The sequence below is a fragment of the Pseudonaja textilis genome, chromosome 1 (genome assembly GCF_049901715.1).
Source record: "Pseudonaja textilis isolate UNSWEBS1 chromosome 1, rPseTex1.2, whole genome shotgun sequence".
Taxonomy (NCBI): domain Eukaryota; kingdom Metazoa; phylum Chordata; class Lepidosauria; order Squamata; family Elapidae; genus Pseudonaja; species Pseudonaja textilis.
Window position 1 is genome coordinate 149906351 of NC_141990.1, and position 24276 is coordinate 149930626.

The 24276-nt window shown below is 41.4% G+C and overlaps 1 protein-coding gene across 4 annotated transcripts in view; it reads left to right on the forward strand.

Annotated features, from left to right (window-relative positions):
• Nucleotides 1-24276, forward strand: part of MACROD2 (mono-ADP ribosylhydrolase 2) — a 1143457-nt gene that overhangs the window by 1054029 nt on the left and 65152 nt on the right. For all 4 annotated transcript variants that reach the window (XM_087919277.1, XM_087919278.1, XM_026712814.2 and 1 more), the window contains 3 exons: nt 5955-6020; nt 7424-7498; nt 8180-8275. In XM_087919277.1, coding sequence (XP_087775403.1) covers nt 5955-6020; nt 7424-7498; nt 8180-8275 — 237 coding nt within the window. The remainder of the gene's footprint in view (nt 1-5954; nt 6021-7423; nt 7499-8179; nt 8276-24276) is intronic.

Sequence of the window (24276 nt, forward strand, 5' to 3'; positions counted from 1 at the left end):
TGGTGAAAAATCATCCAGATGCCCCAAGCTTTATGGTCTCCCCAAAATACACAAAGAAGGAACCCCACTCAGACCAATAGTCAGCTCCATAGGCTCACCTCTACAAAACCTGGCCAAATTTCTTGCCAAACAACTACAACCCTATGCAGAATCCATCAACTCACACGTAAGAAACTCATTCCAGTTCATCGAGATCATAAAGAAACAAAACTTACAACCTAGCGACCTACTAGTAAGCTTCGATGTCACATCCCTCTTCACCCAAGTGCCAATAAAAGAAGCCTTGACAGCCATCCAAAACAAATACAACCCCCCCAAGCACATCCTAGATCTAACCAACCACTGCCTATCCAATACTTACTTCACCTACAATGGACAAAAATACAAACAAATAGAAGGAGCACCTATGGGATCACCCCTCTCACCTGTCATCGCAAACCTCTACATGGAACACTTTGAAACACAAGCTCTAGAAAAATGCGACCACAAACCCAAACTCTGGCTCAGATACGTAGATGACACCTTCATAATCTGGCCACACGGGAAAGAAAAACTGAACAACTTCCTCACATACCTCAACAGTCTACACCCCAAAATACAATTCACCATGGAAACAGAAGCCAACAATCAACTTCCTTCCTAGATGTCTTGGTATACAAAAGATCCGATGGCTCCCTAGGACACACCATCTACCAGAAGAAAACACATACTAACCGCTATCTACATGCACTCTCACACCACCACCCAGCACAGATCAATTCCGTAGCCAAGACACTCATCTCCAGAACAAAATGCTTAGCCGATGAACAACACCAAAAACCGAACTACACACTCTCACCAACGTACTCACAGCCAATGGATTCCAAAGAAAGAAGATTACCCACCTAATCCAAAAAGAAGCCCCAACCAAAATCCAAGACAGAGAACAAGAAAACGGAAAAGCCCTCCTCCCATATATAAAAGGCACTACAGACAAAATTAGCAAGATCCTCCAAAAACACAACATCAAAACAGCATTCTGCACAAACAAAAAAATATCCACCATCCTAAGAAACCCCAAAGACAAAATCGAATTAGAAAACCAAGGAGTATACGAAATCCCCTGCACAGCCTGCCCTAACACATACATTGGACAAACTAACAGAAGAATAAGCGCACGCATTGAAGAACATAAGAACTCAATCAAAAAGAAGAAACGACCTCTTCCCTGGTCCAACACCTCAAAGCCACAGGACATGAAATTGATTTTAAAAATACCAGAACTATCGCCAAAACCGAACACTTCAACAGCAGAATAATCAGAGAAGCCATAGAGATAGAAAAACGCCCACACAGCATGAACAAACGAGATGACACCTCCCGCCTTCCAGCCATTTGGAAACCCGCCCTCATGAACAGACGAGTACCTAACATGAAGAAGGACACTGGACCCACACCCATGAGAGCCACACAAGATGCCACCACCACACTTCCATGTAGAAAACAGACTCCCACCCATTCAGAAAATGAGAAACGACCATGGACCAGAAGCTGCACTGCAGCTGCATCACTACCCACTTCAAACCCCTCTGAGCCATACATGAAGCAAACCAACACCCACTATGAAGATGCAGCAGGACCACGAACTAGAAGCCAAACAGCAAGATCACAACTCTCCAGCTCAAATCCCCAGCAACTAAAACTAACCTGAGCACAACCAAGCCCCTCCTGAACAGAACACGCCTCCAACCAATCAGAACACGGCTAACCCCCAACCAATCAGAACACAGCCAAACCCCTACCAATGAGAACACACCCCACCCAATCAGAACACAGCCAAGCCCCCACCCAATCAAGTTCCACCCCACTGGCAGTTAAAGGAGGAAGCAGCTGCAATCTCCATTACTCTGAGAAGCACAGAGCTGGAGACAGAAGCCTGAAGATGATGAATGAGACTTCATCGAAACGTTGCCTAGATACTTCAAATCTTACGTGGGAGAAAACCCGAACAACCAAAGATCTACATATAAATACCCGAGAACCTCAGAAAACAAATATATATATATATATATATATATATATATATATATATATATATATATATATATATATATATATATATATAGTAATTGGTTTGATTTTTGTCTATTTGTATTGAATTGTTTATTAATGTTGACATAGAAACAATGAAAAAAAGATCATACAGAGATTATACTGAATACTGGCAACACTTGCTTCAACACAAAAATATTTTAATGGATCATCTTGCTGCTGTTCAAAATGTGAATTAAAGTCTATTTTAGTTGCTAGTATTGTGACTAGTAATTAGCAAATGCCTAATGTGTGATAAATTTGGGACAAGGTACATCACTTTACTGATTATTTAATGAGATTCTCCTTCCTTCCTTCCTTCCTTTCTTTCCCTTTCCTGTGGCTTGGCTTGCTTGAATAGTCTGAAGTTATTTGCTCTGCAGGCACTTTTCTGCTGTACACCTGTTCCTTGTTTGTAGCATACTGTTAATCAGGATTGTTTAAATTGCCTAGCATTTTCTGCTTCCGTGATTTAATTCAAAAGTCTCTTTCCCTTTCTTATTTTGATAGTATTGGCAGAAAGCATTTTACATTTAAAATACAATTAATAATATTCTGTAGATTAATTTGAGAAGCTTAAGTACAAATGATTTGAAAAATATGTATACTAGAGTTCTACTTCAACTTTTGACTTTGTCTTTGAACAAACAAGCTGTGTAGGTAATTAAATATTTGCCTTGGGGAATTATGTACAATTAATTAAAATCACCAACTTTTGATGCATTCCCATTTTACAGATTATTAAACTTTGATCAGATGTTAACTGCCCAGGTTTCCCATACATCCCACAATGATTGTATTTGGCAGCCTTTAGAAGCTGTTACTTTCATGCTATTCTTTAGTTCATTGCTTACTGCTAGATATATTAGTCCAAGTTTTAGTAGGATGTGACCCAGCTGGAGATAAAATAGCATTAAGGCTGATGTTTTGAAATAACAATGGCTTTTGTGGCATAGATTGCATACCATTACAACAGCTACCGTAGTTATTGAGTGTATTATTTAATAAATGATATACACATTTAGGAATGGCAACTTGGTCTTCTCTAAGTATTTTACATTTCAACTACACCATATCTTGCCATTAATCTGGTTGACTCCAAGTCTCTAAATTATGAAAAAGCTTAACCATGGGATATTTGAAGATGGCTAAGTTTCAAAAGGAGGAAGATCAACTGAGATTCTCACTTACTGTGAGACTCCCATCTTCATCACAATGTTAAAGGTAAAAGTATATTCATTCCAGAGATTTTGCATTTTTTGACAGCAGAACAAGGAAGCTGGGATTGGAGAGGATTCAGATTTAGTTCCTTCTTTCTACTCCCATCCTCATCCTCCAAGCATGGCTAAAGTTCTGTTAAGGGTTTTGCATGCTGAGCTGATCAAGCAAGGACTTATACATATTCAGCACCAGATGCTTGATTTGAAGGAGTTTGTTCTGCACAACATTCCTTTGCGTATCTACGCTGTTATTCTTAGATTGGGAAGTTTTATTTGTGAAGTTTATTCAATGGTTTATTTACGGAGAGTACAGGCCAAGTCTTCTTTACAAAGCTGGCTATTTCTAGAAATGATATTAATTTTTTTCATGGGGGTAGAAAAAGTAAAGGCTGAGCATGGGCTAGAGGCCTTTTCTCCCCTCTAGTTTATTTAGAATTGGAAAAATAACATGTAAGAAGTCTTTACCTGTGATGTGATAATAAAAGGAAAAATGGTTTGGAAAATGAAAAAAAAGGAGAGGGAAAAAGCTGAAAAGGGAAGTTCAAAAGAAAAATCTAAAGAGGGAGTGAGAAAAAGTTAATAATTGGAATGAGAAATGGAGAGGAATAAGAATGGGGAAAGGGGAAATTAAAAGAAAGGACCAGAAAATAAAGAGAATCAGGAAGCAAATGAGGATGAAAAGAAACTATATTGTTAAAAGAGCAAGAGAGAATGGGTAAAATAAAAAAAGAGGATAGGAAGGAGATTCCGCAAGGTAATAAGTTGTGATAAAAATGAATAAGTATTGAAAATAGATAAGAATTATGTGTTTTTTTTCCTTTTAGCTTCTTTCTTTTTTTTCTCTTTCCTGTTATTAAAGAATTATTGTTATACTAGACATGGAATTTAATGGAATAAATATGGTATTGGGAATTTATAATACAAATATCATGTATTGATGATTAATGATGTATAAGAAAAGGGGGGAAGATGATGAAATGAGAACTATTATGGAAGGATTAATATCAGTTGCTATAATTAATTGATTAGACTAATATTTTTGTAATGTATAGATGATTTATAAGGTGACTGAGAAAATATAATGTGGAATCTGACAAAAAAACCATATATGTTATATAGTAAATAGAAAGATGGTATTAAGGTAAATTGAAGATGGTTGGCTTGAATCAATAATTGGAGGGGACAATTTTGAATTAATAAACTAAGGGTTGATAAAATTGCAAATATGACAGATAAAGGTACTATGGGAAATTAACATAGAAATGAGATGAGAATTTCAAATAATATTGTAAAATAAGGTATAAGAATACTCTAATGAATGAAATAAGTTATAATATGAATTGGAATTGGATAAGTTTAATATTTAATACTAATAAGGGTAATGTGATATGAAATTGAACAAACAAAATGAATAGGTAAATATGATTTGTATTGTATTGAAACCTGGAACCACACTGCTTGCCAAATGAGAATTTTTTATTTAAAAAAAAAATTGACGAGGAAATTGAATAATGAAATTATTAGGTATGTCTAACTGATATGGTGGTTGGCATTAGGAGAGAGTATTGTAATGTTGAAAATAAACAAGGAAGGATTTTGGTTTAATGTGAATGTGGGTATTAAGAAATATGATTGGTACTATTAAGCTTGCCTATACTAAAATGTATGATATATTGATGCCATATAGTTAATGCATTGTTGAGTACGTGTAGATTGATATAAAAAAATATTTAAAAAAAGAAGTCTTTACCTGCTTTTCCTGAAATGATTTCCAGGAGAGGAAAAGGAGAGCACTGTGGTTTCCTCCTTGGAGGTGACCATCTGAATCAGTGGTGGGATTCAAATTTTTTTTACTGCCGGTTCTGTGGGCGTGGCTTGGTGGGGGTAGCAGGGAAAGGATATTGTAAAATCTCCATTCCCACCCCACTCCACTAACCTGCTTTCCAGCTCCGTTCTCCTGTGCAGGGCAACAAAAGAAGACCCAGCCAATCAGCTGGGACTCGGGAGGCAGAGAGTAGATGGGGGCAGGGCCAGTCAGAGGTGGGATTTGCCGGTGCTCCGAACTACTCAAAATTTCCGCTACCGGTTCTCCAGAATTGGTCAGAACCTGCTGAATACCACCTCTGATCCGAATGCTGACAAGACAACCCAGGTCATGAGGCTGAATAATTGTTGTCCGGAGTGAACTGTTCCAAAATACAAGGATGTGTGGGTTACATTTTATTTTCCATGTAAAATTCAGTTCATTCTATTATTATGGGAAAGAGTTAATTGTGAAATCACCAAAACTATAACATCTCTGCCTTGGTAATCCTAAAATTAAGTACCATTTTTGCTATCTGCATAATCCTTATTCTGAGTTTTTGCTTAGTGAGATATTTCAGAATTTCGGGCGAATGAATATGATTGTTATAAATTCTATTAAAACAAAATTGATGAAGAAGAATATAATCAAAGTGTATTCATAAATTTGTTAGTGGTTTCAGTATTTTATATTAAAAATTCAATAATTGTATTCATTGTAATTTAATGTAATATAATGTCAATCAATCAAACATTGTGAACATTATTTTAAATACCTTTAAAACTGCGAGGCTTCATAAAAAGTGCTCAGAAAATCTATAGAGAAGCAAAGTCATTTTTATTTGTTTTATTTTTCTGTAGAATCCCCAGATACAAAAGAGCCTAATCCAGTGCCTCATGCAACCTGTGAAGAAGATCAAGCTGATGGTATGTCTTCTACAAGCCTTTACAGAATCATAATAAATAGTTTGATGGGATCAACAGTTCTTTTCATTAATAATATCAATTTGCTTCTTCACATCTTAAATCAACTTGTTTCATACATGGCTAAGGGCAACACTCCAAAACTTCAATAATCAATTTCAGTAGTGTAGTCTCTAATTTTGTACACATGTTCTGATCAGTATCATGTTTATTAGAAATGAAGATGAGTTTTTCTCCCCAAATGTGATTTAAGAATGGGGTCATCTTGCATGCTTTGAAAATACAGAAAGTGAACAGGAAAGGTGAAAGGCAACTAATAAGAGGGCAATTGAAAACAAGTGATATGAAGCTGAGCAAAAGAAGGGAAGAAGCTGCTATATATCATAAGTCCATAGGGACATGTATCATTGCCCTTCCTTCTCTTTTTTACTCTCTCTTATTAGAATCTCAGGCCATAAAAATGCTATCTCAATGGATAAGGAGAGTCTTTACTACACTCAGCTTTTATGGATGGATGGGAATGAAATGAGAATGAAGCTAGCATGCAGCAGGCTGAAACTCCTATGCAAAACTTACCTGGGAGTAAAAGATACTGAATTGTGTGAGATTTGCTATAGCACAAGATTGGGGATGGTCCCTTGTGTCTGCAGCCCATCACAAAGCCTTCTATCAGCCAATAAAAAGGCCAAGCCTATAGATATCTCCAAATAGAGGTGTCAAACTCAAGCCCTGTGGCCCAGATCCAGCCTGTGGGATGCTTAAATCCGGCCTGCGGGGCTGGCCTGGAAATAGCAAATGACTGGCCCGCGGTGCCTCTGGCAGCCAAAATGGGGCATGAGGGGCTGCATGTGCCCCTCTGCACCCCATTTTTGGCCTGGACAGCCTCCTGCAGCATGCTGCCAGCCAAAACGGAGCTGGCGGGGTGCTGCAGGAGGCATCTGGCCCCACCCCACGCTATCCGGCCCACAAAAAAGAAATACAACGCTGATTGGGCTCTCAAAGAAATCCAGTTTGATACCCCTGTCATATAGAAAGCATCACAAACTAAATGGTACTTAGTACACAATAAGGATGCATGAGCCCAGATAGCTTCTCCTCCCCTCTCTGAAGTACAATAGTTTGTATGTGAAATATTTTTATGCAAGTGGGGAATAAAATGATTTTGCAAACTATTAATTTACAGACAATTCATTTTATTCAATAGTGATTAATTCCATTCACCAGCATGTGCAATGTGCAGAGGTTTTGCATCTTGTGTCTATCTTCCTGTATGGGAGGACTGTCTTAAATGATGAACATCTTCCTTTCAGTGAAATAAAGTAGCCTTTTTATTGTTAAACATTTCTTAAATTAAAAATACACATTAATATCATACTGACAACATTTTCCATGTTTTAATACAATAGGATTGCAAGATGATTCCTCAGAAGTTGAAATGAATACTCAGGCAGATTCTCAGATCTCTTACATGGAAGCTGAAGGTAGTTTTTGTTCAAAAGAAGAGGGGAAATGTTCAAAATGTTCAATCAATTATTTATAAAGTCCATACCATTTGAAACATTATTTTTAATTACGACTAGTATTTTAATATAGATCTGGGGAACAAATGTCTTTTTTAGATTCTAGTTTGGGACCCTGAGCAAGAAATAATAATTATATATTCCAGAGAATTTCCATTACTTAAATGGTTTTATGGAAATATGTATTATTCCCATTGCTGTGTCTGTTAAATCCTGTTAGGTTTTACTGAATAGCCCAATCATCTTTTGTATATACCTATTTTATTTATTTTGAATTTAATAGAAATTTAGATATTGTGTACTGAATGTTTCTCAGCCCAAATAACCAGTAGATTTGAACCACTTAACATTAAATTAAATTCCCCAACTGGGCAAACTGTTTACTGACAAGTGAGTGTCATAAAGAGTTACGCTCAAGTCCTATACATAGAAAACTGTGTATTGATAGCCATTTCATGAAATTGGGTTTTATGGACTAATTCAAGATGTGAGGGGTCTTTAGCTGGATTGACTACAGCAACATACTACCTAGTACAAACCTTATAACCATGTGGTGTATTATTTGGGGGAAATATTGTAAACTATACTAATGGTATCTCCTGGACATTATTCCATATAATCTCACCCAACACCTCTTTTCAGATACTTTGATAACTCAGGAGGAGACAGGAAAGGAAGAGAAACCTCTGAGTCCTGAAGTAGATAAACCTAATCAGGAGAGCAAAGGACAAGATAAAGGTAGGATAGTGTGTAAATGTAATAGCAAACTATGTTTATGAATTACATGTCTCCTTTTGTTGATAGGCATGTCCTTCCTTCCTTCCTTCCTTCCTTCCTTCCTTCCTTCCTTCCTTCCTTCCTTCCTTCCTTCCTTCCTTCCTTCCTTCCTTCCTTCTGCAAAATACAGGACAATAAGAATTTTTAAAAAATGTTTTCTGAGATTGATTCAAAATATTTTGGGAAAATAAATAGTATTCTAATTAGAAGAATGGGTATTTGGCAATGTATTAAGGACCTAGTTGACAATTCCACTGTAAGAATTTTTTTCTTTAAAAAAGTTCATTTGCATGTCATACATGTGTCTAGCTTGCACCCAGTGATTCTATGCAATTGTTATTTGTCATCAAATGGATGTTTCCTAATTTTAAAGCACTTACTGTTAATAACAAGGTTTTCCATTGATACAGAAATTAAATAATTTAAAATAAAAATGAGCCATGGTCTTTACTGAAATCCAGGTCATTGCTAACTATAGCTTTGTAACAATAAACTTACAGAGAAGGTGGTTTAATTGCAAAACCATATTCATAATATTGACACTTTTCTGCATTGGAAACTTAGGTTATAGCACTTACCTTCTTCATTGCGCATATCCAACTTCACAACATTTTCATATATTTTTTTATTGCATTGCAAATCCAAGTTGAGACTAATCACACCTTCTTTATTCTGCATGATGTTAATGGTATCAGAGTTGTGTTTCATTACTGACAGTGATAATAGAATTGATATAATCCTTCCTGCAAATCCAGGTAAATGGTGTTATTCTTTTTTTCTTTCTTTTTTTTTCCGCAGAGCTAGCTTAGGGAATGCAAACTCATTCAAGCTGCAAATGCCAAAACCATTATGCTAATTTCCTCCGCACAGAAATTATTTACATTTTATTTTATGCCTCATCAGAAGCAAGGCAAATCAAATGTACCTTCATTATTTGTACCTTTCATTCTAACCCCTTTCTGTCCCTTACAGCTTGCATTTAACACCCAGTGGGTGCATTATATTTCACCATCTGTTCTACCTAAGGTTGAGATATGGGGTATTTGAAAAGTTAATGTCCAGTCCTCCCTTCAACAGAGAGCTAGTTTGGCTGGTTGGTTGATAAATTTGTTGGTCAGTTTTCTTGGCATATTGTCTTTCTAAAAATAAGAGACCGCTCTCAAATGAAAAACTGATGTTTGGGTCCCCTTTATCTGCAGTATACAATTTAGGGTTCTTGTTAAGTTTGAGCAATGAGAGGCTGAACCAGAGCATGAGTGCAACAATACTTTATTTGATAATAAAGGGCTGACCGTGCTTGCCACGCCTGGAACTGGCTCGCAGCAATCAGCAACTGGTTAGACCCCGCAGCCTGCTTTTATAGCAGGCTGCTGGAGAGGATCAACCAATGAGGAAAAGGGGAAGAACGCCCACACAAAAGTGAGTGGACCTGAGTGAGAACTCCTAGAGTCCTCAGGACATAACACCCCTTCCCCCCAGATGCGAACATGCATAGTCCTTGAGGTAGACGGGGGGCTTGTGTTGGCGCCCGGAACGGCGCAGCACGGGAGCATTGTCTGTCCGCTCCGAATCAGTCTGTGACGGTTGAGCCGACAGCGTGTCGCCAACGAGTTCTCCGGATTGGGCACCCTCGGGACTCTCAGGGCTGGATACGGGGATCGAGTTCTCGTGGGTTGGATCAGGCTGGTCAACTCTCGGGGTGCTGCTGTCCGAGTTTGGGCTGACCGGAAACGGCTGTTGGTACGGACTGGACGTTGGGTGCGATGAGGCTGAGAGGCGGCTGAGGCGGTTCCCCTTCCTCTGGTGATTCTGGATTTCTGTTGGCAAGGGTGCTGTGGCGCTTCTGTAGTTGGTCTATGTGCCTCCTCCAGACGCGACCATCCTCCAGCCTGACCCTATACGATCTCGGCCCGGTGATGGCGATGACCTCGCCTGGCATCCATAGTGGGTCCCCCGCGAAATTCCTCGCGAATACCGGCTCCTGTAACATAAAATGTCTAACCCCCGAAGTGGAAGCGAGGGGAGAGTCAGGGCAGTAATTGGGGTGAAGTCTGTCCAATACAGTCCTCAGGCGCCGACCCATCAGGAGCTCCGCTGGGGACTTATTGGTGACTGAGCAGGGGGTTGAGTGCTGGCTCATCAGGAACCGTGAGAGTTTGTGATGCCAGTCATCCCTGCTGAACCTGGCGAGGGCTTCTTTGGTGGTCCTGACGGCTCTTTCCGCCAACCCATTACTGGCAGGGTGAAATGGGGCTGTGAAAATGTGGCGGATGCCCAGGTTGGCAGCAAAACGGCTGAACTCTATTGATGCGAACTGTGGGCCATTATCGGAGACGATGGAGTCGGGTAGCCCGTGCGTAATGAACAGGCGCGTTAACGCGTTGGTGATTGCTAGTGTGGTGGTCGTGGATAGCTGTGCTACATCAATCCATTTGGAATAAGCGTCCACGACCACTAGGAACATCTTCCCATGCAAGGGGCCGGCCAGATCGATATGGATTCTAGACCAAGGGCCGCTGGCGCTCTCCCATCTGGTAGGGGTGGCAATGGGGGGAGCAGGACGGGATTCCTGACAGATGTTGCAGGAACTTACCCAATTGACAATGTCCTCGTCTAGACCCGGCCACCACACGTAGCTGCGTGCTAATGCTTTCATTCTCACGATGCCAGGGTGTCCATCGTGCAACGCCTCCAGGACTCGGGTACGCAGCGAGGTCGGAATGACCACTCGAGTGCCCCATAGTAGACAACCCTGCAGACTGGACAGTTCCTGCATGCGAGTCTTAAATGGAGTTAATTTGTTATCAACGATGCCACCCGGCCACCCCCTCCTCACCCAGTCGAGCACCTGGGCGAGCGTTTGGTCTGCCTTGGTTTTGGCGGCGATGTCAAGGGCGGTGATGGGTAGGTCCAACTGGGTGATCTCGAAAATGGCGTTGACAGGAGCGGGGTCTTCAGCCGGAGCGGGTAAGGGGCAGCGACTGAGACCGTCGGCGTGGGACAGTGTTTTGCCCGGGCGGTGAATAAGTTTGTAGGAGTAGGCCGCTAGGAAAAGTGTCCACCTAGTCATTCTAGGGGAAAGGACCTGAGGGGTCTGTTTGTCCCCGGCCAGTAGGCCCAGGAGGGGCTTATGGTCCGTAACTAGTTCGAAAAAATGGCCAAAAAGGAATTCGTGAAACTTTTTCACGGCCGCAACAGCTGCTAGGGCTTCCTTGTCGATCTGGCTGTAATTGCGTTCTGTGGCCGAGAGCGTCCTTGAGAAAAAGGCGATGGGGGCCTCTGCGCCGTTGGGCAGTCTGTGACTCAGGACCGCCCCAATCCCAAAAGGTGATGCGTCTGCTGCCAGTACTAAAGGAAGGTTAGGGTCGAATTGGATAAGCACCGCCTCTGACGTGAGTAGTGATTTGACGGCGTTAAACGCCTGGTCTTCTTTGTGCCCCCAGTGCCACGGTGACTGTTTGTCCAATAATCTATGAAGGGGTTCGGCCACTGAGGCTTTGTGGGGCAAGAAGGATGCGTAAAAGTTCAGCAGCCCCAAGAAAGCTTGCAGCTCCGTTTTGGAGGTTGGAGTGGGAGCCTTGTGGATTGCCCTGACCTTGGACTCCAGGGGGTGAATGCCAGAGGCGTCAATTTTATAACCCAGAAAGTCCACCTGTCTAGTGGCAATGGCGCATTTTTCTTTTTTTAACTTGAGGCCATGCTGTCTGAACCTCTCTAGCACTGCTCGCACTCTCTGGAAGAGTTGGGGTCTGTCCCTGGCCGAGACCAAGATGTCGTCGAAGTAGGGTACTACACCAGGGAGGCCCTGTAAAATCCGCTCCATGAGGGACTGAAAATCCCTGGGGCAACACTTACGCCAAATTGGAGACGCTTGCATCGGAAGGCACCCCTGTGAGTGACGATGGTCTGGAGTTCCGCTGTTTGGTTATCAACAGGGAACTGCTGATACGCTTGGGACATGTCCAATTTAGCGAAAATACTGCCCGGCTCGAATGTGTGCAATAAGTGCTGAATGACGGGCACTGGATAGGCGCTAACTTGTAAATATTTATTGATTGTTGTCTTGTAGTCCGAGCAAATTCTCAGGCTACCATCTTTTTTGAGGGGTGTGACAATGGGCGTCTCCCACTTGGCGAAATCTGTTGGCTCAATGACCCCTTGTTTTAATAGTTTATCCAATTCAGCGTCTAGTTTTGGTCGAATAGCAAATGGAACTCTACGCGGTTTTAGTCTGATTGGGACTGCCTGGGGGTCGACTGTGAATGAGATGGGGGTTCTGTTATAACACCCCAGCTCTTCGCTGAACACGTCTGCGAAATCAGCGAATAAGGAGTCAGTGTCTAAGGTTGAGACAGCATGGACTCCTGTTAGCCCTAGGCCGAGGTGGGGAAACCAATCGAGCCCCAATAAGGTGGGTAAATTGCCGTTAACTACCACTAGAGGTAGGTGACCTTTAAAAGTTCTAAAACTGACAAAGAACTTGCCTCTGCCGATCACAGGAATGGTCTTCCCCTGGTAGTCCTTCAGGCCGAACTCGCATCTTTGAAGCCGGGTGGTAGATAGGCTGGGGTGGAGTCTCTTGAGGGTGTTCCACGAAATTATTGAGAGCGCTGACCCTGTGTCAACCTCCATGTGGCAAGGTTTACCTTCTAGGGAAACGGAGAGAGAAATTTTACTAACAGTGTGGCAAGTATGCTTGGCAAGGCGGTGCGTGCGACAGTTTAATACTTGCCTCTGAGGTCCCGAGTGCGAGGGAGGGAGTCTGTGTGTAGCGCTTTGGGGGGTTTGGCAAACTCTCGCGATGTGCCCCCTTTTATGGCAGTTGTTACAGGTGGCTCCTTTAAACTTGCAGGTGGCCCTATGGTGCGATCCCCCACAGGCTAGGCACAGCGTGATGTGCTTGGGTGAACCGGTGTTTTCTTGTTTGGCCCCTACCTGCGGCCGTTTGTCGTTGGCGAGGCGGTTGACATCGTTTTCGTCGTTGAGGGTTTCCTCTGCTACCACCTCCTCGGAATGGACTGGGAACGATGCCAGCTTGGCGCTTGGGCCCTGTATTTCGGTGGCTGAGTTCGTTGCCAGCTCGGCTGCTAGGGCCTCCTCGACCGCTTGTGCGAGGTTGAGGTCTTTTTTTGCTAGAAGGCGCCTCTGTAGGTTGAGGTCCTTGACCCCACAAACTAATTGATCGAGGAGCATGTCCTCCAGGTATGTTCCAAACCCGCAGTGCAGAGCTGCTGTTCTGAGGGCGGCCATATATTGATTGATGGTCTCTTTACTCGATTGCTTCCTCATACGGAAAGTGAACCTCCTGGCGATCTGAGAAGGCCTGGGAGCGTAGTGGTTAGTGAGGATCTCAAGCAACTCGGACCACGGAACGTTTTTCAACTCTCTAGGAGCTACGAGTGCTGCGGCAGTATCGTAAACGGTGGCTCCGCAGTAGATTAGGAAATAGGATTTTTTCCGATGCTCCCCCGCATCCGCCAGGCCGACCGCATCGATGTAATGGTTGAAGCGGTTCTTATACGATTCCCACTTCTCTTCGTCTGGTTTGAACGCCGGGAATACTGGGTTGGAACTCATGGTGTTGGAAACGGCTGGCTACCTGCGGAAAAATCTCTCTGGGGACAACGGGCGCTCGTGGGTTGCAAGTGAAATCAGCTCTGGAGAGGTTTTTTCTATCCTCTCTATCTCTCTGGGTTATCCTCTCTATCTCTCTGGGTTAACCACGTTGGCTGTTAGCCGTTGGAGGTGTCTAGATTCGCGCCTAATATTGAGCGACTGCGGCTCGCAGCGCTTCACTTTCCCCGTAGCTGGGCTAACAAGCGGCTAAAGACGCTTCTAACTTATGAATCAGACCGCTCTCTCTGGGTGCGGATCAATGTTCGCTCTTTTGTTGGCTGACCGCTCTCTCTGGCTGCGGTCAATGTTTCTCTTGTAGTCGACCGATCGCTCTCTCTGGGCTGTAGATCGGTGACTAGTGACTCAGCGGTTGCATGGTGCTTCTGGTCGCCATCCCACCTTCGTCGCCAGTGTTAAGTTTGAGCAATGAGAGGCTGAACCAGAGCATGAGTGCAACAATACTTTATTTGATAATAAAGGGCTGACCGTGCTTGCCACGCCTGGAACTGGCTCGCAGCAATCAGCAACTGGTTAGACCCCGCAGCCTGCTTTTATAGCAGGCTGCTGGAGAGGATCAACCAATGGGGAAAAGGGGAAGAACGCCCACCCAAAAGTGAGTGGACCTGAGTGAGAACTCCTAGAGTCCTCAGGACATAACAGTTCTGTTGCTGAAACATCTCATGTTTGACAAGTGCAGGCACAATTATCTTTACTTCCATCACAAAAATAGACAGCGTTTTGCATTTACTCTGATACCTTTGGATCATACTGTAGTGCTATAAGCTGGAGATTGGCTAATTACTCTATTCCATCTTGGGTGCTAAAACTGGACCACTAACAAGAGTGTGTCATTAAAGAGTTAAATAAAAAATAACTTTGGAGGCAATTAATGTATTTTACAGATTAGATATAGTTAATGATGTAATCTCTCTTCTGTGGTTTCTGCTCAGTTTATACAATCCAGCAGAGGTGAGCTGCACAGATCCCTTCCATTATGCAGTGACATCTGTTGGGATCTAAGAAGCATGCCCTCTCTGTTGCAGCACTTGCCCTCTCAAACATCTCCTATCTCCAAATATAGCTACCACACACACATACACACACAGAGAGACACACACGGCCATTTTAAAAAGAATCCTAAAAATTTGACTCTTTGCCCAGGCTTTGGGTTAGAGTAAGTGGCAGGTCCTATGGGTTTTATTGCTTTTAAATTATTGTTTTGAGAATAAAAAGGAAAAGAGAGGGGGGGGGGAAAGAGTGAGAGAGAGAATTGAGACGAGGGGAGGAGAACTGGATGCCTTATTATTTTAGGCTATTGTAGAATAGAATAGAATAGAATAGAATAGAATAGAATAGAATAGAATAGAATAGAATAGAATAGAATAACAAAGTTGGAAGGGACCTTGGAGATCTTCTAGTCCAGGTGTAGGAAACCCTACACCACTTCAGACAAATGGTTACCTCACATCTTTTTAAAAACTTCCAGAGTTGGAGCATTTATAACTTCTGGAGGCAAGTTGTTCCATTGATTAATTGTTCTAATTATCAGGCAATTTCTCCTTAGTTCTAAGTTGCTTCTCTCCTTGATTAGTTTCCACCCATGGCTTCTTGTCCTGCCCTCAGGTGCTTTAGAGAATAGTTTGACTCCCTCTTCTCTGTGGCAGCCCCTGAGATATTGGAACACTGCTATCATGTCTTCCCTAGTCCTTCCTTTCATTAAACTAGACATACCCAGTTTCTGCAATCGTTCTTCATATGTTTTAGCCTCCAGTCCCTTAATCATCTTTGTTGCTCTTCTCTGCACTCTTTCTAGAGTCTCAACATCTTTTATACATCAGAGCGATCAAAACTGAACACAGTATTACAAGTGAGGCCTTATCAAGGCATTATAAAGTGGTATTAACACTTCACATGATCTTGATTCTATCCCTCTGTTTATGCAGCCTAGGACTGCGTTGGCTTTTTTGGCAGCTGCTGCACACTGCTGGTTCATATTTAAATGGTTGTCCACTAGGACCGGGATCCTAGTGAGCAAGATACCACATATACCGTACCTGTGCATTTTGTGTTCTATTCAAGTAAGGTTTAAATTCTACTGCTTATAGCTCTTACTTCAGGTTTCTGAAAGTTGAAACTTGGCCATTCTGAATTTTCCAGACTGAACAGAAGAATCCAATTCAGCTAATACCCTGTTGCTCCCTGACTTTTCTTGGCCTGAGAACTGAGAGACTCTTTCTCTGTGATGAAATGTTAGAATTGGTTTGCCTTCCTTAGTAGGAAGTGCCTTTCTCCTTGCCTACCATATGTTTGGATCCACATAAAAGTTTTTGACTCTACAACAGCATGAAGTTCAGTGGTGGGATTCAAATTTTTTTACTACCGGTTCTGTGGGCGTGGCAGGGGAAGGATAGTGTAAAATCTCCACTCAGAGGTGACATTTACAGTTTCTCCAAACTACTCAAAATTTCCGCTACCGGTTCTCCAGAACTGGTCTGAACCTGCTAAATACCACCCCTGATGAAGTTGCCTCAGCAAAGCTTGAGAGGGACTGTAGAGAGAGCGGCAACCATTACTGTATACTATGCATTTGCTTAAATATATCTTAGCAGGAGCTCTATTCTAATTATGACCACAACAGAATTGGTGAAATGAATCCAAGAATACATGTGACAAAAAAAAAAAAGGTTACTGATTTTGTTGTTTTTGATGATGACTCAGAACACAATATTAGATCTTGTCTTATGTATCGAAGATTGGGTAACATTAACTTTCAACGCTGGCCCTGTCGATGTACCCTGGCTTATATCAGACACCTCCTTCCCACGGTTGATTCTGCCATCCAATCTAAGTGGGCCTGCTAAAACTCCCCCTTCCCTGTCCCTGGGAGGTATATAGGACAGGTATCAGGCCTTTTCTACATCTCATGTTCTTTGCATATGCTTTCCATGGAGGTTGTATAGCTATCTCCCTCTTGAGATTCTGCAAGTTAGTAAGGTTATTGTATTTGTATTAATTGCGCTGTTGAGCCCTTGTTAACTGCGGGTATTCTGCAATGTGCTTTTGTTTTTGTTCTGCTGTACCTTGATTGCTTTTTGTTTATTTTTCAAGCATGTATGCTTCAGTGTATGCTTGAGTCTTATGGGTGGGGTGCTCTACAAATATTATAAGTAAACAAAGCATAAATATCTAAGAATGTGTTAAGGGGAAAATATTGGCAGGACAACATATTTGAATTACCAGATCTGCTGCAAAAGTTGCTGTCAGGAGTCTGTGTTATATTAAGGCTAACTGAAATAAGCAATAAACAAACATTGAGAACCGGTGCAATTTTTCTATTGTAAAGTTGTGAAGTATTAAACCATGCTTGCTTTGCTAAAATCACTTGGTTTCATAGAATTACAACTGCAGACATTTATGGGCCTCTGAGGAAGACTTGTCCCCTCTAGCAAATACCCTTTTTATTGATGGAGAAGCACATCTCACTTATCTCCCTTGGATATTTATCCAAGTAGACAAGATTAGGATTTCCCATTTAACACTCAGAGAACACCTTCACAGTGAGATACTGAAGAGGAAGTCAAGGAATAAATATTGCATAATCTGTGTCCTATGTACTGAACCTGCCAGTTTTCATTGAGAGTTACAACAAAGTGCATTTTGATCAGCATAATCCCTACATGAGTTTTGAACATTAGAATGGCTCTTTCCAAGTGAGACGTTTGTTCCATCATCTGAGACGTCCTAATGAGGTATAAAACAAAAGTAATTTAATATCGGTTGATATCCTAGTTATCATCCTGTTTTCCCCTTGCCTCCAGTGGCACAAAACTCTGGGATGCTTGCCAATCAATTCAACTAATCAAATAGCATCCTTCCTTCTACCCCCTCTCCAAACTGGTCAATTAAATATTTTCTTTGCTACCCGCTCAGAGGTCTTTAAGACTCCAAAGCACCAGAGTCTTTCAAGACCAAAAATCAAACGCACTAGCCCTCTTCACATACATAAAATGCCTTATAATGATACAGTCTCCTCATCCCTAACTATCTATTTGTCTACCATGTTTCTCACAAAATAAGGCCGGGCCTTATTTTTTTTTTTGAGCCCCGAAAAAATGGCTAGGATGTCTTTTCGGGGGTGAATTAATTCCCCTCCCTCCCCGCACCAGCACTGTCTCCAACAACAGTGTCTGAGTCGCTCCCGCTTTTCCCCCATCCCCATAACAACAGGAAAAAAAAGATTTTGAGGTACCTAGGAGTGTCGCATGCTGCGCTTTGGTTTAATCCCGAGCGGCTGGGTGGGCATGAGAAGAGCCGAGTGAGCGTCTCTGCTGCTGCTACCCTTGGTGCTCCAGCCTCGGGCTCTGCAAGTTTGCAAAAGTCCCGGTACGCAGCCCGTTCCTGCATTCCAAGCTCCCAGGCCGAGCTGCAGCTGTCCCTCTCTCTCCAGCGCCATCTCCAATAACAGCGGCAGCAGTGGCGGGAACCCTGGAAGCATTTCAGCCGCTTCTTGGGTGGGGGAGCTGCCTCCGTAACTTCCGCCCACCTGCTGACCCGGGTAAGGGAGGGTTAAGGGAGCCCTCCATGTTCCACCATGGTGTTAGGAATGGCTGATGATGTGGCGTAGGTGCTCGTGGGGAACTCCTGATGGCAAGTTCCCCCCTGTCTTCCCCCCCAATTTTGCATGTTTTAAACTAGGTCTAAATTTGGGGGGAGGGGCTTAATTTCATTTTATGACTAGAAAACATGCTGGGTCTTCCTGGGGGGGGGGGAGTATTGTTGGAGAAACATGGTATTAATGAACACAGCATAAGCTCTCAGAAAGTAGTGACATTCTGAAAAAGTATCTGGCCACATGAACTATAAATAGAACTGCTTATACTGTAAGTGAGAGGGAAGTATGCAAGAATGAATATTTAAGTGCATTGTTTGTGAACAAAAACCTGCAGAACCTATCCAAGTGTTTCAAAGTTGATCTCTACCTAGATTAATGAGCTCCATAAAAGAAAGAAATGGTATAGAAACTTAGAGAGGCACAGAAAAACACTGAGGTAGAGGAATGAAAGTCTAGTCATGGTTTGGCAGCTACGTTCAGAGTTTTCCATCTAAAAGTATTCTAATGAATGGCTCCATAATTAAGTAAATAATAATAATAACAACAACACCCTTTCTTAGTCTTTTTTTTTTTTGGAAGACTGAAAGAAAAGTACTGCAAATTAATTCTTAAATCTTAAAGAAACATGCATATGGGATATTTTCCCACTACTCACTAAAGATTGATTACAATGGAACTTGCTGCAGTTTCCATTTCTCCTTGGTACCCTGCCCACTCACCCAACTGGCCAAGTGCTTGACTGAAAATTTGTATTCATTATTTAAGAATATTTCCTTCTAATGAAGTATTTTGCTTTAAAAAGTGTCTGCTTTGTTTCTTGATTGATGGCAGGGGTGGGTTTCTACCGGTTCACACCGGTTCTGGTTGTTAATGTCACCGGTAGTTATAAGAACTAGTAAAACCGACCCCTGCTTGGCCCCACCCCTCTCTGCCACTCCTACAGGCCAAAAACCAGTTTTTATTACTGTGCATGCACGAAAATCCCTTCTGCATTCTCCCCCCACCCCTCCCTTCGCTGACCCAGCCCCTGCCCCTATCCGCCGCTCCAAAGTAAAAAAAAACTTTTTAAAACACTGGTTTTTTAACTGTGTACGCACGGAAATCCCTTTCTCATTCTCCTCTGCGCTCCCCGGCCCGGCCCTACTTATAGCACATGTGCACTAATTACAAAAATTTACCTGCACGGCACCATCGCTTACACCAGCAGCAGCAGCAGCAGCAGCAGTCCAGCCAAACGTCCGTCTCTGCCTGCCTACTGCCGCTCTGCTGAGTGAGGGCAAGCCACAAGCCCCGGTCACCACCGCTGCTAACCGTCCTCACCTGGCCAGCCTGCCTTACCCTGCCTGCCTCCTGCCGCCACCGCTAGCCGTCCTCACCCACCTAGACTGCCTACCCAGCTGCTGGCCTCTGAAGACGCAGATTGATAAGTACGACCTCCAACCCAGTTGCCTACCTACCACCACCAGTCCCGGTCGACCGCCCTTGCTGATGCTCCCTGCCTCCCCCATCCCATCTTCCCTCGCCCACGGCCCTCCATTGTTTCTGCCTTGCCTTCCTACCACCAATTTGTAGTGAGGAGGCAAAGCAGCAACTCCTGCTGCTGGCCCGGTCCCCTACCTCCTCCTGCCACTGCCGCCACCCCCAGCCCAGTCAAGAGCCGACTCCTGGGCTGGGCGCCGCTGCCTTGCCCACATGGTGGCCACCATCTTGGCTAGGCTGCCGGCCCACCACCTTTCCTCACCCGCCGCGGCCCAAGGGTTGCTGCCTTGCCTTCCCACCACCTATTGGTAGTGAGAAGGCTAAGCAGCAAGTCCTGCTGCTGGCCCGGTCCCCTACCTCCTCCTGCCACCTCCGCTGCCAGTCCAGTTGAGAGCCAATTCCTGGGCCAGCCATCTTTGCAGCAAGCAAAGCAAGAAGACTGAGGAGGACCCTGGCATAGTTGGCTAGCCAACTTGCCTGTCTCCTTTTTGGTAAGTTGCTTTTTTATATTTATGTATTTATTTATTTTTTTACTATCTGTTTTTGTTTTTATTAATCATAAAAACAAAGCAGATACTAAAGAAATAAATAAACACAAATTGAAAATTATTCTATTATTCATCTTGATGTTTCTTTCTTCTTTGCTTAAAGAAACATCAAGATGAATAGTAAAATAATGTTTATTTATGTGTTTATTTATTTCTTTAGTATCTGTTTTTGTTTTTATGATTAATAAAAATAAAAACATATAGTAAATAAATAAATAAATACATAAATACAAAAAGCAACTTACCAAAAGGGAGACAGGCAACTTCTTGTTACATTGATGTTATACATTATCTGTTTCTGCTTAAATCAATATATAGCAACATCAGTGAAACATGTTGCATGCATACATAAATGATTTTTTTAAAATAAAAGTGTTCTATTTTTTTAAACATAAACAAAAACATAAAACATAAACCATCTTCAGTTTCATAGTGTGTTGGTTGGTACAAATAACTTGTGCACAATCTCTGCAGTCTTTCCTTTCCAATTTGCATTAATCCTTATATGCTAAGCAATTGGCCACTAAGTGAGCACCTGGTCATTAAGTGAAGACCACTTAAATTTGGGTTGCCAGCTACATAGCCACCTGCCTGGGCCTTGCCAGGGCCTCCCCAGGCCTTGGAAACTGGCAAAAACCATTTGCTAAGCAATTGGCCACTAAGCGAGCACCTGGTCATTAAGTGAGTACTATTTAAATTTGGGTTGCCAGCCACATGGCCACACCCACCTGTCACATGACCACATAGCCATGCCCAATCAGCAAGCCACTCCCACCCGTCACATGACCACCAAGCCACACCCACAAATTAGGCCACACCCACAGAACCAGTTAAGAAATTTGAATCCCACCCCTGATTGATGGAGTAAAAAATAGTGCTGTCTCCAATACACAGATGAATAGCAGTAATATTACATTAGAGGTCTGTATTTTTATTTCAAACTTTACTAATATTCATAGGTTTGTTTGCAAAAAGAGAAAGAAAAATGTCTGCCTATTCTTTGAAAAATTTTCTTAACTCTGGTCTTATAAAAAATATTTTCCCCCTTGAAAATGAATGACTGTGCCTTTTTTAAAAAAAATTAATCAAAAAGCAAACCAAGTAATCTGGTGGGGATGGGAGAAGGTAAGAGACTGAATATCATTAATTTATTATTTATTAAATTTAGATGCCGCTGAGAGTCGCTCCAACAATAAGAAGGGTGTCATATAAATTTAATAAATAAATAAGATCCGTGCCTTAAAACCTAACCAGGTGATAGTGTAATCTGTGTATCCATTGATTTCTTTTGGAGACTGTCCATGGAATTCTTAGGAGTCTTCCTTCCCCAACACCAAAATTGAAAAGTGTCAGTTCTCTTTCTTCTAAATAGGAATGAATTAAAATTCTGACAAAACTCACAAATGACAGGAGAAATGCTCAGCAACCTCTCTTGCTCAAGTGACAGGTGAGATTTAGCTCAGACAGCCTTTCAAGTTTAAATAGAACACATACATTTATTTTATGAAAAGGCAGGAAGAAGCAAATTAACATAGAAGAAAAGGCACGGGCCTATTAGTAGATGCATGATGGGCACACAGGGATGTATATGCAGAGCTTGCCACACAGGGATGGGCAACCTTTCAGTGACTGAGAGATGTACTCAGAAAATGGTAGTATCGTAGTCACTAAAATGTCAAGTATGGAACTTTTGGAAAGCTCCAATAGACACATGGATGACTGAGATACATTTTCTTGGTACCTTAAGCATAAAAGAAAGCTTATACGTAGCCCTCTGGAATCATGAGTGGGCAACCATGTAGACTGATATATTTTTCTGTCAAAAAGAACCATAAATCAAACACAGGCTTTAGTTATTTGTCGTCAGTAATGCAATTGAATGGATGGACGCCTGGAGGCTACAAGAATTTAGAATTTACATTTAGAATTCTAAATACATTTAGAATTTACACGTAATCCAGGAGCTGCTAGTTTTTTTTCCTCCCTGTGCCAACTGAATTAAACAGCCTTATTCATAATTTTTAAAGAGCAAAGATAATTATGCTGGTCCAATAAGAAATGGAAGACGTTATTGAAATAGTAGGAAATAATGGACTTGCAGGCTGGAAGAAGCTGTGCAAAAAAAGACAGGTATGGAGTCAAAATGAATAGGAGATTAAAAAGAGTGGGTACAAAGCAAGACATTTTGTCATTATTATTCTCTATTACAAAAGGTAAACACCGAATAGTTTCATGTTCAGGTTAGAAAGAGCATACAGCCAAAACTTCAGATATTCAGTTTTTAAGCAGAAAAGAAAATGAGATGAAATATCTTAAGCTTTTATTGGACATAATTAAGAATTGTGTTGTTCTAAAAAAAAGCAAGGAAATCACTAATTTTAGCAGCAACAATGCAGAGAGCAAACAAAAGCAGGGTATTACTTGCATTAAAAAGCATTATGTAAGATTTTAATTTGATATTTCTCATGAAGTATAGGTTTGATTTTTTTTACTATTGGTCTCAGAGCTAGCAACAAACATGCAGAATGCAAATTCCTGTCAGGAGCCAAAAGGCCATATCAAAATGACTAGTTAAAATAATAGAACCAGGCTGAGGACTTAATGGGCATTCATTAAATTAACAGGAATAAAATGTTCTTTCCAAATATGCAGTGCAAATGGAGACAAATAAGTGATTCTTTTTTTTTAAATTTTATTGGTTTTTAAAAACAAACATAAACAAACAAAACATAAAAACATCAAGCTATCTTCCACAAGTGTACATACAGTGTGCCGGTTGGTTTACAAATTGTTTTGTGCTTCCATTTCGTAGTCTTCAATTACAGTTACATTAGATATATTCTCATATTTTCAATCAAGTATTAAATACATTAATATTATTAATCAATCATTTGACTATACTTTTATTCATTCATGTTTTACAAGATAATCATAATTTACTTAGTTTATTTTATAACAGTTCATATTATCATCCCAAATCTATCCTAAAATCATTTTGTAGATATAATAAGAAAGAAGTACATCTTTATATATTTATTATTTTCTAAAAGTCTACATATTTCATTACTGTATTTTATTGTCTAACCATTGATAGAAAAGATCCCAAATTTTATAAAATTGTTTATCCTCTTCTCTAATTTCAAATGTCAATCTACTCATTTCAGCACATTCCAATATTTTCTTAATAATTTCCTCCTGTGATGGTATTTTCTCATTTTTCCAGTTTTTAGCAAATACAATCCTAGCCGCTGTTAATACATTTACAATCAGATATTTCAAGTCTTTACTATATATTTCAGGTAAAATTCCCAATAAAAATATCTCTGGTTTCAAGTCTATATGTTTTTTTGTCATTTTTTCCAACCACATGTGGATTTTAGTTCAGTATGTTTTAGCATACACACAAGTCCACCACATATGGTAATATGAGCCACGTGTCTGATGACATTTCCAACATTTTTCGGATTTATTCTTGAACATTCTTGCTATTCTTGTTGGGGGAAAATGCTACCTGTAAAACATCTTATACAAATTTTCTTTATATGCTGTTGACATTGTCATTTTATAATTTTGAGACCACAATTTTTGCCATTTCTCTAGATCAATCCCATAGCCAAAATTCTTCCCCCAAGCAATCATAGTTTCTTTAACTTGTTCTTCTTCTAGTTTTAATTTCCAATAAATATCCATACAATTTTTAATCACCT